This window comes from Mya arenaria, chromosome 5 (genome assembly GCF_026914265.1).
Source record: "Mya arenaria isolate MELC-2E11 chromosome 5, ASM2691426v1".
In the NCBI taxonomy this organism is placed as follows: domain Eukaryota; kingdom Metazoa; phylum Mollusca; class Bivalvia; order Myida; family Myidae; genus Mya; species Mya arenaria.
In genome coordinates, this window is record NC_069126.1 from 29,443,510 (window position 1) to 29,459,389 (window position 15,880).

Consider the following 15,880-nt stretch of genomic DNA (forward strand, 5'->3'; position numbering starts at 1 on the left):
CAAAATCTGAGGGAAAAAAGTGCGTCTAATACCCAGTCATTTACGGTACAGTTATGATCCAGCGAAAGCTGATTGTTATTTCATGATTTTGACTTCAATTTATTAGTAGATTTTTTTTTTAAAGTTGCTGAATGTGGGGAAATGGTTCTTTTTTAACGCAGAGTGTTCACAAAAAGACATGTGTCAGGCACGTTTAGTACGACATGTACGGTAGTTGATTTTATCTGTGAATGTAGCAAGTAGAGGGAAGTTAAAGGCCCAAAGATTCTGTCTTGTAACACTTAAGAAATCCTATCTACAATATGACATGAATTTTTTATTCCTGGTGAACACATCATTATTTCAGTATCATTTGAAAGGCCTTAATTATGAGTAGAAAATAATTATGTAAAAATTATACTCCAAAAATTTGGAAACAAACTTGTTTAGCCTTAGTATTTTGAAAAATAGACCAATTCACATGCAATTTTGAAAAATGAATGGCAATCAATTGACTTATTCTTTTTTCAATTATTTAGTTAACATATTTGAAATCAGCAAGTTACACCCATTCAAATGAAGCCAAGCGCAGATTGCGTCACCAGGCATCAAAATTTATCTTAATCATCAATAGCAGGATAAATTGACAAGCCTTATTTCACACCGGATACCTTGATTCAAGTGTTGAAAATGATAAGTGAACTACATGCTGTAACATCAGATACCTGCAAAGCACATTAGAAAAGGTTTCTGCATGTACTCAGGAAATTCGGAATTTTGCATTAAATCTTGCATCATTTAAATGCCTTAGCATGCATCGTAAGGCTATTAGGTGTTTATTATGTATTTATTGTCTTAGTGTACCTTAGTATCGAGGTGTTTTCAAAGGAAAATTAAACACTTTTTATAGCCCCTCCAATTGGTGGCCAGGTCTTTGTAGGAATCAGGTAATCTTTTCTTGCAGTCTATAAAGTTGTGTCTTTTTAAATATAATTTTCAACACTGAAAGCCTCAGCCATTTTTGTCTGGTACGTTTTAATGTCTTTCCTATGCCTAAAAACTATCAAAAAAAATATCTCAAAACTGGCCAGAAGGAAAAAAATCAATGGTCAGTAAAAAAGTTCTGTCTGCAATACAAAGATAAGGGGTGGTGGAAAAATATTAGGGTAGGTTCGGGAAACTATACACAAACAATAATTTTTGTTTCGACTCACTATGTTTATAATTATACCCTAAAAAATATATTTTTTGACATCCTTCGATGATACTGCCACATATAAAGTACCTAGCTAGGTTGAAAAAAAATGGATACCGAGGCAATAAGACCTAAAAAAAATAATTGTTTTTTGAGGGTAAAAACATCTCCAAGATTATGAGGTAGGGTTTGTCAAGATCATTTTTCTTGCAAATAGCACTATTACCTGCAAATCTTTTTTTTATTCTTATTATTTTGTTGTGTTTTGGGGGGAATAAAATTCTAGGGTCCTCAGCTTCTATTAGGTATGGTCGGGTTACCAGAAACAAAGAATTTCTTTTTGGCAGACCTAAACATTAAAATAAAGCAGTGGCCTTGCAGAACAACTGTAAAATATGTAAACACACTCAGCTCAGTGGTGATAGTGCCAGATGTCTGTGAGAGAGAAAACATCATAAACATCAAACAATGTCTCCGCTGTTTGGCACATACACATGATTAGAGCAGAATGAATGTCTTATTCATTAGATTAGGAGTGGGGAGAAAATATGAAGGTTGATGTAAGATCATGCGTGATTTCTTTGCATGCTATGTGCAGGTACCGGGACATAGTTTATTATGAATTTTTAGAAAAATGATTAATTATATCCCTAGATGTATGGCATTCAATAATATTATGTGCTGTTCTTTTTTTAACAAATAGGTTATTGGATTTTTCTCCCATGAGATAATGTTAAAAATAGTTATAGTCATACAAATGCTGACAAAATGATTTATATGACCTTGAGATTATAATACGTCTATTTATTCTACTTATCTGTCATATATTCTGACTCACTTTTCATGGCAAATTCCCAATATTTATATGCAAGTCTTGTTTCATATCCAATTCATGCTAGTTTGGGTACATTTCTCCAAAAAAGTATGCAAAAACTTGTTCTCAAAATTTCTAGAGAAAAAAGCTTGATAAATTATGCCAAAAACTGTTTCAAAATATTAAAGATCAAGATTTTTCAAGGGAATTTATAATGCGCTTAAAATACACATTTAGATGTATTTGTTAGCCAACGATTAACATTTGTATTGAAGTGAATGAGCCGATTTCAGGTATTTTTATATTGAAATATGAAACCACAAAATGATGTAAAATCTGTATTCATGAGTCACGCCAGAGGCATTTTTGGTGCAGTTTCGTATTTACAGTCTAAATCAAGCCTTGAATTACCTTAAAGTAAATACTCATTTTAAAGAGACTTGTTCGGTCACATATAGGGCAAAATTTATTTTGTTAGAGTTGTAAAGAAAATGCTTGTTTTGATAGTAGTAGTAAGGTTACAAGTTTTGTAACACAAGAAAATGTGGACCACTAAACGAATTAAGGTTTTAAGTATGTACTTACACAAATTGAATGGTTATGCTACTGTGTCTCATAAAAACATTTTATTTATGTAAATACAACTTCTAATCATTACATAATTTGGTAAAAAAAATGTGCTAGGCCAATATAAATTAATTGCTCATCCAATTTTTTTGTGTGGGCGGGTTGAACATTTCATTTTTTATTTTTCATAGATGACTGTTTCACCGTTGAGTATGTGTTTATGGTCTTTTTTATATACATGTGTTTCTAGACAAACCACAAACATAATCATAACAAGTCTTCTTTTTACATGTGAATGTTATGCATCAACACTGTTGGTATGAATAAATGCTGTTCCCAGACAGTATTGGACCGATACACAAATACAGCCCCAAGATCAGCAATTTTGGTTTGAGTCACGCAATTAAATTTAAGGGGCGGCAGAAAGAAAAAGGGGTCGGGTGGGGATGAAAAACGAGCAATTAATTTATAGTCTCCTTTTAAGAATTTAATTATTTACGGCTTATTTTTTCGAAATTCTGTTTATGTGTATAATGCTCGTTGCTATTTGGTGTAACATGAGGGTCATAAGCTCAAATTTAACATTTTTAGCTCAAAAAATATTAGGGCAATAGTAAATCTGTAGCGTCCCTTTAGTCTTCACTCCTACACTGTCTGAATGCCTGCAAAGAAATACATAGAAATTGGGCTTTATTGAAATCATCTGTTCATATCATTTTCAAAATTAGCGTGTTATGGGAATAGCTCCTTTCTGGTGTCAATCTTATTGAAAAAAAGTTATATTAATAATTTAGTGTTCTGTGAGAATAAAAAAGGTGGAAAAATCAAACAAATTTTAATTTTATGCCATAGTCAGAGAGTGTTTAATTATTTAAATAATTTTACCCATTTCTTTTTTTTGCTTTTTTTTTTATTTACATTAGACTTGGCCATAACTTATATACCTTTCTAAGATATGTATTTGAATGAAACTTGGTACACATGTTGTCAGAGACAAAGTCATGCAAAAACCTTTAACTTGGCCATAATTAAATAACCATTTAAGATGTACACATGAAACTGTGTACACTTGTTACTAGTGACGGAATGTGCATGTCCAAGAACCTTGGCTTTAATAATTATCAAGTTATGCCCCTTGGTAGATTGAAAAAGTCATGCAATAGCTTGACATTGGCCCTTTATGATCTTCACAAGAAACATTGTATACATATTACTGTTGAGAATGGCCCATAACTCTGACTTAAATAATTGTTATGCCCCTTATTAACTATAAAAAACAAACAAACAAGCGATGCCTTATCTTCCGCGTTTCTCTTGTTCCATACAGTGTTAAAATGTTTGGTATTTCAATCCACATTGTTGAAGATCATCACTTTATGATTATTTATCAATTTATGTACAAAAGCACTTATATCCAAAACATAGGTAACTTACGTTTATTTATTTCATAATGATAAAACACTCTTACTGATTGATGTAAATTATGAATTGTGATGATAATTTGAGTTATGCGCATATTGTTGCCTATGGGGTTTATTATATGGAACAAACTTTGAATAGGTAATGTACCATGAAAGTTTATGATCAAAACTTGTTTTCATAGTTACCTTGCCCCTTAGAAGAAAAACAATATTTATTTTTAAGTGTTTCAAATTATTAATCGTTTATTCATGTTTTTGGGGACAGAGGACTTTCAGACACAAAATGTATTAAGATAAAGGTAATTCAAATGATAATTCAAACCAAAGGAAGAATATTTATAGATTACATGTATATCATATGCATTCAGTCCATCCACTGAATCTGAAAACTGATTTTCTGATTTTTTGTTTGAGTTTTTTTCCATTATTTAATGTATGTGTATAAAATACGCTGTTAATTTGATCGTGCCTTGAGCTATTATGATAAAATAAATTGATGGCTGGACTGGATCCCATATCATTTTGGTTTCATTTGATTTACACCTGATGTCTTAAATCAAAACTCTGGCATCATAAGTGTCATAAAAAATCATTTTTGTGTCAGTCATAAGTAAGCATATTTTATTGTGCCTCTTAGGTAGTAGTATAATGGTGGTATGGCCAAGAAAATAATATTATAGTTCCAGTTTCCAGACCCTGTTTGGTAATTTGGTAAAAAAATATATGTCTTTTTTATCAGAATTATAAGCCATTTGGCACTATTGTTTGGACAAGGTAATACAGTTTACTAGTTATGACTTTATTGGCATTATTACTGTCAAAATGTACATTGTATACATAATTAAACAGAACAATAATATACATACTTTGTACACTATTAAAAATATACTCACTCCTACGCACAGGGTACAGAAGGTTGAAAAATAAGCACACTATGTGCTTATCCTATATCGGTGGTGACTGTTAGCTTATTTATACTCGACACTATGATTTTGGAGCATACAGTGCACAGACAGAATGTTACCCTGGTTAGAGCTACCCTGGTTCTTTATCGTGTACACTCTCTGTGTATAGCACTGTCACACAGTACCTCCATTTAATGTCCCTCCTGGAAGACAATAAGTATATAAATTAGTGGTGTGGTGGGAAATCGAACCTTTAACCCCTTGATTGACAGTCAAGTGTGTTACCACTAGACCATAGATCCGCCACTTATCCAATATTGCTCTCCTTAAGCCAATTTATGACCACTGTGGGCAAGAGTATGCCACCCCTACCTACCAAGTCTGTTTGTTTTTTCAGCATGTTACAGGAACCTCAAGATACATTTTGCTGGGCCTAATGGGCATCTCTGGTTATAGACATGAAATTGACCAATTTGCATACTGTATTGTCTTTACCATTGAAGTACTGTGTCAGTGTGTGAACTTCAGTGATAACAATGAAATAAACATGATCATAACCCATTTCTGTACCTGTTGCTATGCTAAATAACTTGTACCTAGTGCAATCAGTTGAAGCATAATAGATAATGTTCCTTATTGTGCCTTTTATGAGTGGGCTATTTTTCAAAAATGGTTTTAGTTTGTATAACTTTATATAAGTAATAGTTACAGCACCCACAGTCCGTGTTATTGAGACTATACATGTACACTTCGTTAAGCTTCAATCAAAAAGGTTGTGGGTTACATAATTTTTTGGTACTATGTTGTCAAGGAAAACGTTCAATAAATATCGTGCTGTATAAGTGGACATGGTAGTTATTTATCTACATGATAGTTATTGAACAGTTACGGCATTTCTATTTGTTAGCATTCCAATATGGGAGTTTAAATCCGTAGACAGATAAGGAAGAAAACACCCCCCTAACAAACTACAATGTCAGCTTCTTTGCAAAAGAAATAATTTAAGGTAGCCTACGACATAAACTGATCAGCATTGTTTGGAAGATGATTGATGAGATTTGTTTGACTGTTTTGTTTTTAAAACCAAAAGAGCATCTTTGAACCACAGTTGGGACTTTTTGTAAAGTTGCTCAATGACTGATCTTTCATGATAATGTGGGAGTCAAATAGATGTAAAAAGTCAATATCCATAACATTGCTAATTGGAATGTTAATTTACATTTTAAGCCATGGTTTTCTGAAAAGATGTACAAAGTCATGATTGTAGTTTCATTGTTGTTTGGGATATTCATCCTTTTTTATTCATGATTGTTTGAATATATGTACAAAGTCATGATTGTAGTGACATTGCCATTCGGGATCTTCGTAGCGTGTGTGGGCAAGAACCAGCCATCCGGTTAGCTCTGTTGGTTAGAGCGCCAAACTAGTGTTTCGGCGGTTGTGGGTTCGAACCCCGTACCGGGTGCACTTTTCCTCCCATTTATAATATGCATTGTTTTCACAGAGTTCTAATGTTTATGTATTTAACATTACAGTAACCCAGACGGGTAAGGTCAACTTTCAAAAGTCTTTAATAGTTGCCTTCAAAAGTTGCCTGCAAATGCTTGGATATTGGCAATTTTTAGCTCTTCGGGGCCGCGCGTGGTAATCATAAAACATTTTAAGTCATTTCCTAACTTAAGACATTTTCCTAGTTATATCGTCATCTCATTATACTATGATATTATATTAATTGAACATTTTTGAAAAAAATACTGGCTTTATTTAATTGGAAATTTTTATGTTTAAAAAGCGTAAATTTCTTATCAAATTCAACCAAACAAAATCAATCAATCAATACCTTGATGTGATAACAACTTATGTTTTATGAATACTGCCAGTGGCCATTTGTAAGAGAAAAGTTTTAGGTTTTGTCAGGATAATGATCAATCAAATAATCACTGGCCCATTTTAAATAGCAAGCCTGTCAGATATTTTGTGTAAAATCATTAAATGTTAATTGTGCATCTTAATGTGCACAGTCTCATTACTGTGTAAACATTGGTAGAGTTAGGCCCCTTGATAAAGTGAGAAAAACAGATAAGCCTTGGCATTAGAGTGAGTGCTTGCTTAGCTTTAAATATTAAGTAAGACTTCTACAGTACATTGCAATATTGCATAGTTACATCTGATTATTTTGAAACAGAACAAATCATTTCTTATTTTCAGGTTTTAGATTCTATCATTTTTATTCTTGATGTTTTGAAATTCGTTTTCATTACACAGGTTTTTTAACAAAAGATCCTGGTTATTAGATTGGGGTATGTTGATGATAAGGCAGGAAGCCATGATTGCATAAAACAGATGGTTTTCGCTCTATGACTTTAGAATTGATGGAACTTGGTGTGGAGGTAGCTTATGTGAAGAAGAAGTTTGGGATGCTTTCTTGGGTTTATGTGGTCAAGGTCACTGTTACTAAAAATAGAAAAATGGTTTCAGCTTAAAAAATTTAAGCATTATTGAATATTAATTAAACAGTGGGTGTGTATGTACTGTATCTTATGTTAAAACCTAGCGTGAGACTGCTTTTCGGGTTCATGGGGTCAAGGTCTGATTGTTCTAAAAATAGAAAAATGCTTTCTACTCATCAATTAAGTTAGGAATGACTTATATTCATGAAACTGATGAAACTTGTTTTGTAGGGAACTCAAATGAAGAGGTACCCTAGGATTGCTTTTTGAGTCCGTAGCATCAAGATCAAGGTCATTACTAAAAATAGAAAATGTTTTTTTCCCAAAAACTTCAGCTGGCGTTGATGGATAATAATGCAAGCTTATATAGAGACTGGTATTGCATTAGTTAAAGTGGGGCTTGATCGCACAAATCAAATTCCTGGTTTCGTCACATAGCAAAATATATCTTAGTAGTGATATACCTGTTGAACACTCATTAGAGTCCCCTCTTCTGTAACAAGCAATATACATGTACAATAACATCTCAGTTTTCATACGGTGTGTTTATTTCAGAAATCATCATGACACCTTCCAAGAAGGGCAAAGCCACTCACATTCGAATTGAGCGAAGGAAGAAGCTTGATATGAATGGCACAGAATCTGATGAGCGCCATCACGTTGGCGGGGGTGAACACAAGGGTCTGGTGGTGAACAAATCTTCCCAAGGTGAGTAGTCGAGGGAGATTATGATTTAGCTTTCATTCTCAAAGGGTATAGACTTGCTCAAATTTGAAGGTAAAATATGAATTGCACAGATTCTGATAGGCACCATCATGTGGGCAGTGGTGAACACAAGGGTCTGGTAGGAAAAAATCTTCCCAGGGTGAGTAGTTGAGGGAGATAATGATTTAGCTTTCATTCTTAAAGGGTATAGACTTGCTCAAATTTGAAGGTAAGATTCTGGTAGGCGCCATCATGTGGGCGGCGGTGAAAACAAGGGTCTTGTGGTGAATATGTCTTTACAGGGTAAGTTGTCAAGGGAGATAATGATTTAGTTTTATCCATATCGTCTAAACTTGCTAAAATTTTGAGGTGTGAAAAGAATAGCTCAGACTCTGATTACTGACATTGTGTTCTGGGCGGTGAACAAAGAAATCTCATGTTGGAAGAGTCTTCCCAGGGTGTAAAGTCAAGGATGTAGCTGGGGATGGTCATTGGCATCAGCCTGTGATGCTTGTATTTATTTTTGGTTCAGTAAGTTAAGGTATACATTATGTTTTAAGAATGAATAAAACCAGCCATAGAGTTGAAGTATGTACTTGGTTGCATGTGTATGACCTACAGTGTAACTTTTCTCCAGGTTCTTACATGTGTCATGTGTAAATCTGGGTTCTCGTATGTGTAGATTTGGGTTATCACATGTGTGGAAATGGGTTCTCATATATGTGTAGATTCGGGTTCTCCCATTTGTACCGTATTATATCATGTATAGGACGCTAGCATAGATAGGACGCAGGCAAAAAATTGTCGAGAAAAAGGGTAAAACCCCTTAATATATAAGATAGGTAGCAGCGGAAAAATGTCAAAATCGGAGCCGAAAAATTGAGGTTGGTAAAGTATTTATAACATATATTGAAGTAAAAAAACAAACAAAAATTGTATATAAGGCATATTTCGATAACTGTCTTGTGTATTTCGATAATTATCGTTGTATTTCAGTAATTAAGCGTATACAACAATGATATATATCTTGACATTTTGAGAACATTCAGCATAATATAAGACTTATACAAATGCTGTAATAGACTAGTTCTGACTGACAGTCAATCATTGCAACCGTTGCATCTCCCGACATGTCTTCTGAATGACAGTCAACCGTTGCAAAACTGTGTATTGTCAAAACTAATGATTGTTTTGATAAGGCTTGTCGCTGCGCGGATTAAAGCATGTCAGCATAATTATTGCGTGCCGGTAATTAGCCTTGCCAGCAGAAGGCACCTCAGGTAAAGTGCGAACAAACAACAAATAGGTATTACCATCGCAATAGTTTGTTCTATTGATGTTTTTCTAATGACAGACAGCGGGTGTTTTTCACACCTTCGCACATTTGAAAAGATTTGATAGTGACAATAATGCTACTTTGCGTTATGCACATTCCTTTATTAATTTTTTAAAACAGTAACATACAACAAAATGTTTTGTAAAATATCGAAACATTAAAATCATGAACAACGATTAATTGATAAATACCTCCTTTCCCGATTTTACGTTGCCGTTATAACTCAATCCAGTTAAAGTGCTGACTCACATCGAGTTTTTGTGAGTTGCGTCCCTTTTGTAAAAAAGTAAACAAACACGAGCATGTTTGTTTTCAATTTATTTCTCAATAAATCATTTTATAGTAAACATTCAATATATTTCTGTGTGTGTTAACTTGCGTGATTTTACCTATGTCAGTTGTTCTCTTCGGTGACGCAGTACAGATACTTACTTTTACCGCGTTCTTCCCGGTCCGATATTTTCGACCTGAAATGGACTTGGAAAAAAACAGATGAAATTCTAATAGCATAGAAAGGACGCAGGCAATTTTTAAAACAATAATTGGGGGTAAAAAAGTGCGTCCAATGCATGATATAATACGGTAGATATGAGTTCTCATATGTGTCGATTTTCACAGCATGAACCATAATTTATTGTTGACATATTTTTTTCTCTTTCTAGGCAATGCTGAGGAGGACCTTGGTGCGGCCCATGTACAGCTGGCTTTCAACTGCTTCATGGTAGACATGAAGACCCAGAAACACCTTGTGGTATAATACCATATATATAATTTATTAGAACTTCTTTAACCAGGATAATAATACTCACAGGTAGACCATAAATTTCCATTTCTGTTTTGTGGCTCAAAGGACATGGCTATTGTCAGTGTCAACAGCATTTCTTCTTAAAATGCCTTTCAATTGTGGTCTAGGGTTTTTTTTTTTAGTTTGATTGTTAAAGTGGCACAAATATGGTTGATGCAAACATATATTTTTTAATTTTAACAAATTATTCATTTAATACGTTTAACTTATTTTACTCTAATGATCAAAAAAGAAAAAAACGACATGTGCTTTGTGTACAGATAAAAAATAAAAATGGGTTTTTAATTAATAGCTATGATGCCACTAACTTCCCAGTTAAAAAAGAGCCAACATATTGCTATTTTTTTCTTTTATAAATCTGTAAACAAACCATATGCCTTTATTTGTTTTGATCGAATGAGTTAAACATAATAATGCATATAAATTATTATTATTATAAATAAATGCGGGAAACAAAAATTTCATCTTTCAGTTGTATTCTATAATGTGCCCCTTTAACACTTAAGTTTGAACTAATCTAAAAGCTTGTCTTAGAATAGCTATATATTAAATGGATTGAAGATGAGTGAATAACAGATAAACAACAAGCTATTGCTTCTACTATACCAGGAGGGTCGAAAGTTGAAGTTTTGGTACGTGGACTCGGCCGACTATCTTGACCAGATGACCACTGGGTTTGAATTCTTCAAGGAGCTGCTGAAACCAGAAAACTTCCCAAAAGGTATGTGAAGCGGTGGAACTCAGTTTAAGCTCTGTGGTGGTGTGTGGTCTTGACTACCACCAAATATTGTATTAGAAGGCGGACCCGGTTCAACTTCGGCAATCAGCAGAATAATTTTCAACCGTAACGCATCTGGTTCTTGAGGAACCAATGAAACTGCCTCATTAATTATTCATAATAAGGAGATTTTCCTAGCCAATTGCCCATGAAACCCAATGAAGCATAGCGTAGTTTGTATTTGGGGTATCCGAAGATGATGATAAACATGCAAGTGCCAGTTAGAAAAAAAGGTTGCCCGCTCATAGAATGGGACGTATTATAGTTTCACCTGCAGCTTAGGGCGGGTTGGTGTCAGCGTCCAGTATGTTGTGAAAAGGTATCACAAAGCTTTTCACCCTCATGTCACTGGATAATTGATAGTAATAAGCAATGAAACCAACAATTTTACCTTCATTGCAGATTATGTGGGCTTCATCAGAAAATGCATGAAGCAGATGCAGACGTCCAAATACAACCTGATTAGGAAGCTGAATGTTGAAATACAGGTTCTCGATGAAGGGGATGCACCACTTACACCAGGTATTTGGACATTTGTGGTGTTTTGAGTCACATTTGTTTGCTCTTTAAACTGTTCTGGTGTCTTTTGTTCTTGAATATCTAAATATTTATTGGATCAAGACCTGGTTTCAACAAAACAGATAAAAATCTAAGCAAAGACCTTTAAGCTATATAATTGATTGTTTTTATCAAGTAGTCTGTTCTATTAGATTATTATTAATAGGATAAAGGCAGAAAAGTATTTTCTCGTCTTATTTTCTTAAAACTGACCCCTGATATATAAGTTCAGTTTATTCTTCTGAAAAGAGTGGTGTTAGTGTTAGTTCCAAGGAAGTCCTGTTATAATGATCTGTATAAGGTTTTTCTTGCAGTTCTCAGTGCTAACATCAATTATTATACAACTTAATTATATTTTCATTTAATAGTTTTTATTAATAACATAGCTGTGACACTCAATGGTTAGTTTAAATGCACTTTCCTAGAGATTAACCTTTTTTTCCTTTCACTTCTTTTTGACATAATATTTTTTTTGAGTATTGTCATAGCCTTTCTGTTCAAGACAGTTACATTGTCATAGTGCAAAAACTTAGCCATAGCTCAACAACTTGCTCAAAATATTCATATGAAACTTGGTACACATAAAACCAGTGAAAATACGCACTTTCAGAGCAAAACCCATAACTCTGGCTTGAATTATTGTTGAACTATGCCTTTTGTTTGATGGGGGAAAAACAGAGGGTTGGTGTTCTTTTAACTACACTCTTGTTATAGATATCCTACCACTATTGCTATTCTGTCAGTTGTCACATTAAAAAATATATCAATATATTTCTTTTACTTGTCTTGTGAATGTTAACATTAAAATGTATTTTTTGATAAATTCATTAATCAAATAATTATAACATCGTATATTATAAAACAACTAGAGCTTTCTCGGGACTCAAATGGTAGGTGGCGTAAAGATGTCAAGTTCTGTGCTTTGATGCCAAATATTCTGGTTGTGAACATGTTATGATTTCCACAATTATACGCGTACATGTATGTAGTCAGTATGTTTGACCTTATTTTGCCCCAAAACTGTACTGAAGATTGCTTACATTTCCTGAGTGTTTTCTTAGCTTGTCTATTTTTAGCCTCTCTGGTCAAATGCCAGAAGAGCTTATGCCATGGCATTGTGTATGTTGTCTCTGTATCTGTGCGTGCGTACGTAAACAATAATTATTGCTTGTGAACGTGGTACAGTCTTTAGTTTTGATTGTATCTCAATCAAACTTATACAGTTGTAAGATATCCAATAGAGCTTGGTTCAGTTTTTATATCAGTCAGATAGGCGCTAGCCTGGCTGGATTATGGCCCTTGAAATACTGCAGTGCTCATGGCAAAAGTTTATGCCAAGGGAGACAACTTTTGACAGACACCAGTGTATTATCGATGCATTTCTCTTCCTTCACAAAATGGTAAGTTTGTCTTGGTTTCGATAAAGAAGTTAAAAATAACTCATGCCAGTAGAGCATAGGCCCTCGTGGGCCTCTTGTTTAAGAGGATATCGTGATGGACCTGGAGTCTTCAGTGACATCTTCCCAATATCTTATATTTATGGCCATAACTCCAAAACGGCTGAAGATATTCATTTGGAACTCAGTTAACATATAAGCCTTGATAATACACACTTGACTAGCAAGGCCAATAACTATTGTTTTAATAATTGTCAGGTTATGCCCCATGTTTGACTGTGAGAATGAGGTTTTTAGTTATTCGGTGGCATTGTTTTTAACTTGTTAGTCTCATTTTAACCATGATGCAAATTTTAAATTTAATTTTTTTTCATGTTTATTAAAGCAATTTATATCATCGTGCTGTCGGAAATGCTAAGCTTTGTTGAAATGCTCAAGATATATCATCTGCAAGTAAGGACCTCATGGGTGTAAAGCAATCTACAGTATTAAGAATTCTTTTCTACGGAAGACTGGTGATGCCATTTTAAATTCAATATTTCATAATTTTAAATTCAATATTTCATAATTTCTTCTTCATAATTTCACATTCATAAATACGCGCTTGTCGACTACATAGTTTCTTCTTTACGATTTAATGATTGTAACTTCACAAACTCATGATTTTCATTTTAAAATTTAATTATTTTATCTTTACAATTTCACAAATTTGTGAAGTTGAAATTGTGAATTTGTGAAATTGTGGCGTTGCTACAATGAATGTGTGAAGTTGAAATAATGAAAACATGACATCATGTAGGTGAAATCATGAACTCATTAAGTTTAAATCGTGAATTTGTGAAAAGGATATCATAAATATTGAATTTGAAAAATAACCTCAGGTCTTTCGTACTTTGTGCTATGTTGCATTCTGTAATTATCTTTTACGTAAATGTTTATGCCTCTTTTGTTGAAATTGTGAAGTTCAGTAAATGCCTGTCAATTATTTTCAGATTTCATTTTATGTACTCAAAAACCATTCTTTTTTCCATGCATTCCTCTTTTTTCCTTTCCTTCAAATTATGCACATAGCAATATCAAACCTTCAAGATATGTGCATAGCGAAATAATTTTTTATCCAGCATGTCTGCTATAACATGTTTTATTTACATGTTAAACATGCTGTTTCTGCCTGAAAATATAGTCTTAATTTGGTTTTGTTAAACAATAATAATTATGTATATTTAAGTTAATTACTCAAATTTCCATGCCCTTGTCTTGTCATCGAACTAGTTCTCAATTTAACATTCAAGTAGAGTGAAATTAAAATTCTTTGTCTTTCTGAATAAATGTGTACAAGTTTTTAAATATTGATAGAAAATATGAATAATGCTCTTTTTTACATTAATTCTTTTAATGACATTTTTTTGCCTTCTTGAAAAGGAGGGAGTCATCTTTCTGATGAACATTTCGGTAAGTATTTGGTATGTCACTGGATGTTACATGGACCCTGATTGGCTAATAAAATGTGGCCTGGTTCATTATTGGCTAATGATAATACCTTGTTCCTGAGTGGCTAATAACTTGTTACTTGGCACCCATTGGGCTAATGATTTGTCTCCTGGCACTCCTTTTAGCCAATAAAATGTTACCCTGTTTCTGATTGGCTAATGGTCAGGTATATTACTCCTGATTGGCTTATGCATTCAGTAAAATTGTTAAACTCTTCATAACTGGTTAATGTTGTTTTAATGGCACATGTTGGATTTTTAGAATAATATGCTTATTATACTGGTTTCTATGAAAAAGAAATCTTGTTTTCATCAATATAATTACAAATCTCTGTTTATTAATTAATTATGAATTAGTATGACTATTAAATGATGTCAAAATGAAGAAACGAAGTCAAAGACAGTACAACTAATTGATTTAATACACTGAAAACAAGGTGTTCTAGCATTCAAGGGCTTCATTGTCTGCGAACACAGCTATCATTTTTATAGGGTAAGATTTTTATTAAGTAGTATTTTGGTTTACAAATAACGGCACATTTTGCTTGTCTGTTTTCGAAGAAAAAAAGTCCAAAATATTCTGAAAACCTTGGCATAGTTTGTCCTCATCAGCATCAGCATGCATATTTTTAACCTTTACCATGCATCAATAACCTTTCAAGATATCCAAATGAAACTGGCTACACAGGTTGCTAGATACTATGTTCTCATGTATAGCAAGTTCCATAACTCTCAGGCTTTTTTAAATGTTGTGCCTTTTTTTTTGAAAAAAAGGAGAGCGTTGGTGTTTTATGGCATTTGTTTTAAATTTGTTCATTGCATCTATATCATCGAAATTTAAAACCCCTTCATCTATACAATCACATCATTGGCAACCACAGTACTTCCTACTGTTACACTTTACATAAACTGTGGGAAAAATGACTAACAAAATCTCGTTTTAATGAATATGCATGAGGCAGGGGAGATGGCTCTTTTTCCAATGAAATCGCATGTTCCAATTTAATACTCCAATAACCTAGTATTGTGAGCTGTCTTCACAGGCGAGTGGTCTAAGTAGCTTTTGAAAAAATTGTACTGAAAAGTCAGTCCGAGTTCAATTTGAGCTTTCACTATTATACTTTTCTGCGGGAAAACATACTAGGGAACACATTAGTCTGAGTGTCTGTGCATATGTGAGAGTCAGATTTTTGGAGAGGTTTCCTTGCAGAACAAATGAAACTGCCTCATTAATTATTCAAGAATTTGAGATTTTCATAGCCAAATCACCAATAGTACAAAACAAATCAAAGCGCAGTTAAGTGTATCAGAGGTTTCCAACGATGATACAATCAGAGTTGCGTCTTTAACAATCAGACTAACTGAATCAATCTTTACCTTAACAAACACCATCAGTTCTTTTGAAAATGGAAAAATAACACTCCATTGAAATGCATGTTGGTAGGTGGTGAAATTTGAATGTTGACTAGAATAACCACAG

The 15,880-nt window shown here is 33.5% G+C and overlaps 1 protein-coding gene across 1 annotated transcript in view; it reads left to right on the forward strand.

Moving 5' to 3' along the window:
• LOC128234829 (uncharacterized) overlaps nucleotides 1–15,880 on the forward strand; it is a 36,668-nt gene that overhangs the window by 4,006 nt on the left and 16,782 nt on the right. Inside the window, exons 3-8 of the mRNA XM_052949359.1 lie at nucleotides 6,417–6,428; nucleotides 7,887–8,039; nucleotides 10,035–10,123; nucleotides 10,787–10,898; nucleotides 11,358–11,477; nucleotides 14,333–14,362. Of these exons, the coding sequence (XP_052805319.1) occupies nucleotides 6,417–6,428; nucleotides 7,887–8,039; nucleotides 10,035–10,123; nucleotides 10,787–10,898; nucleotides 11,358–11,477; nucleotides 14,333–14,362 (516 nt within the window). The remainder of the gene's footprint in view (nucleotides 1–6,416; nucleotides 6,429–7,886; nucleotides 8,040–10,034; nucleotides 10,124–10,786; nucleotides 10,899–11,357; nucleotides 11,478–14,332; nucleotides 14,363–15,880) is intronic.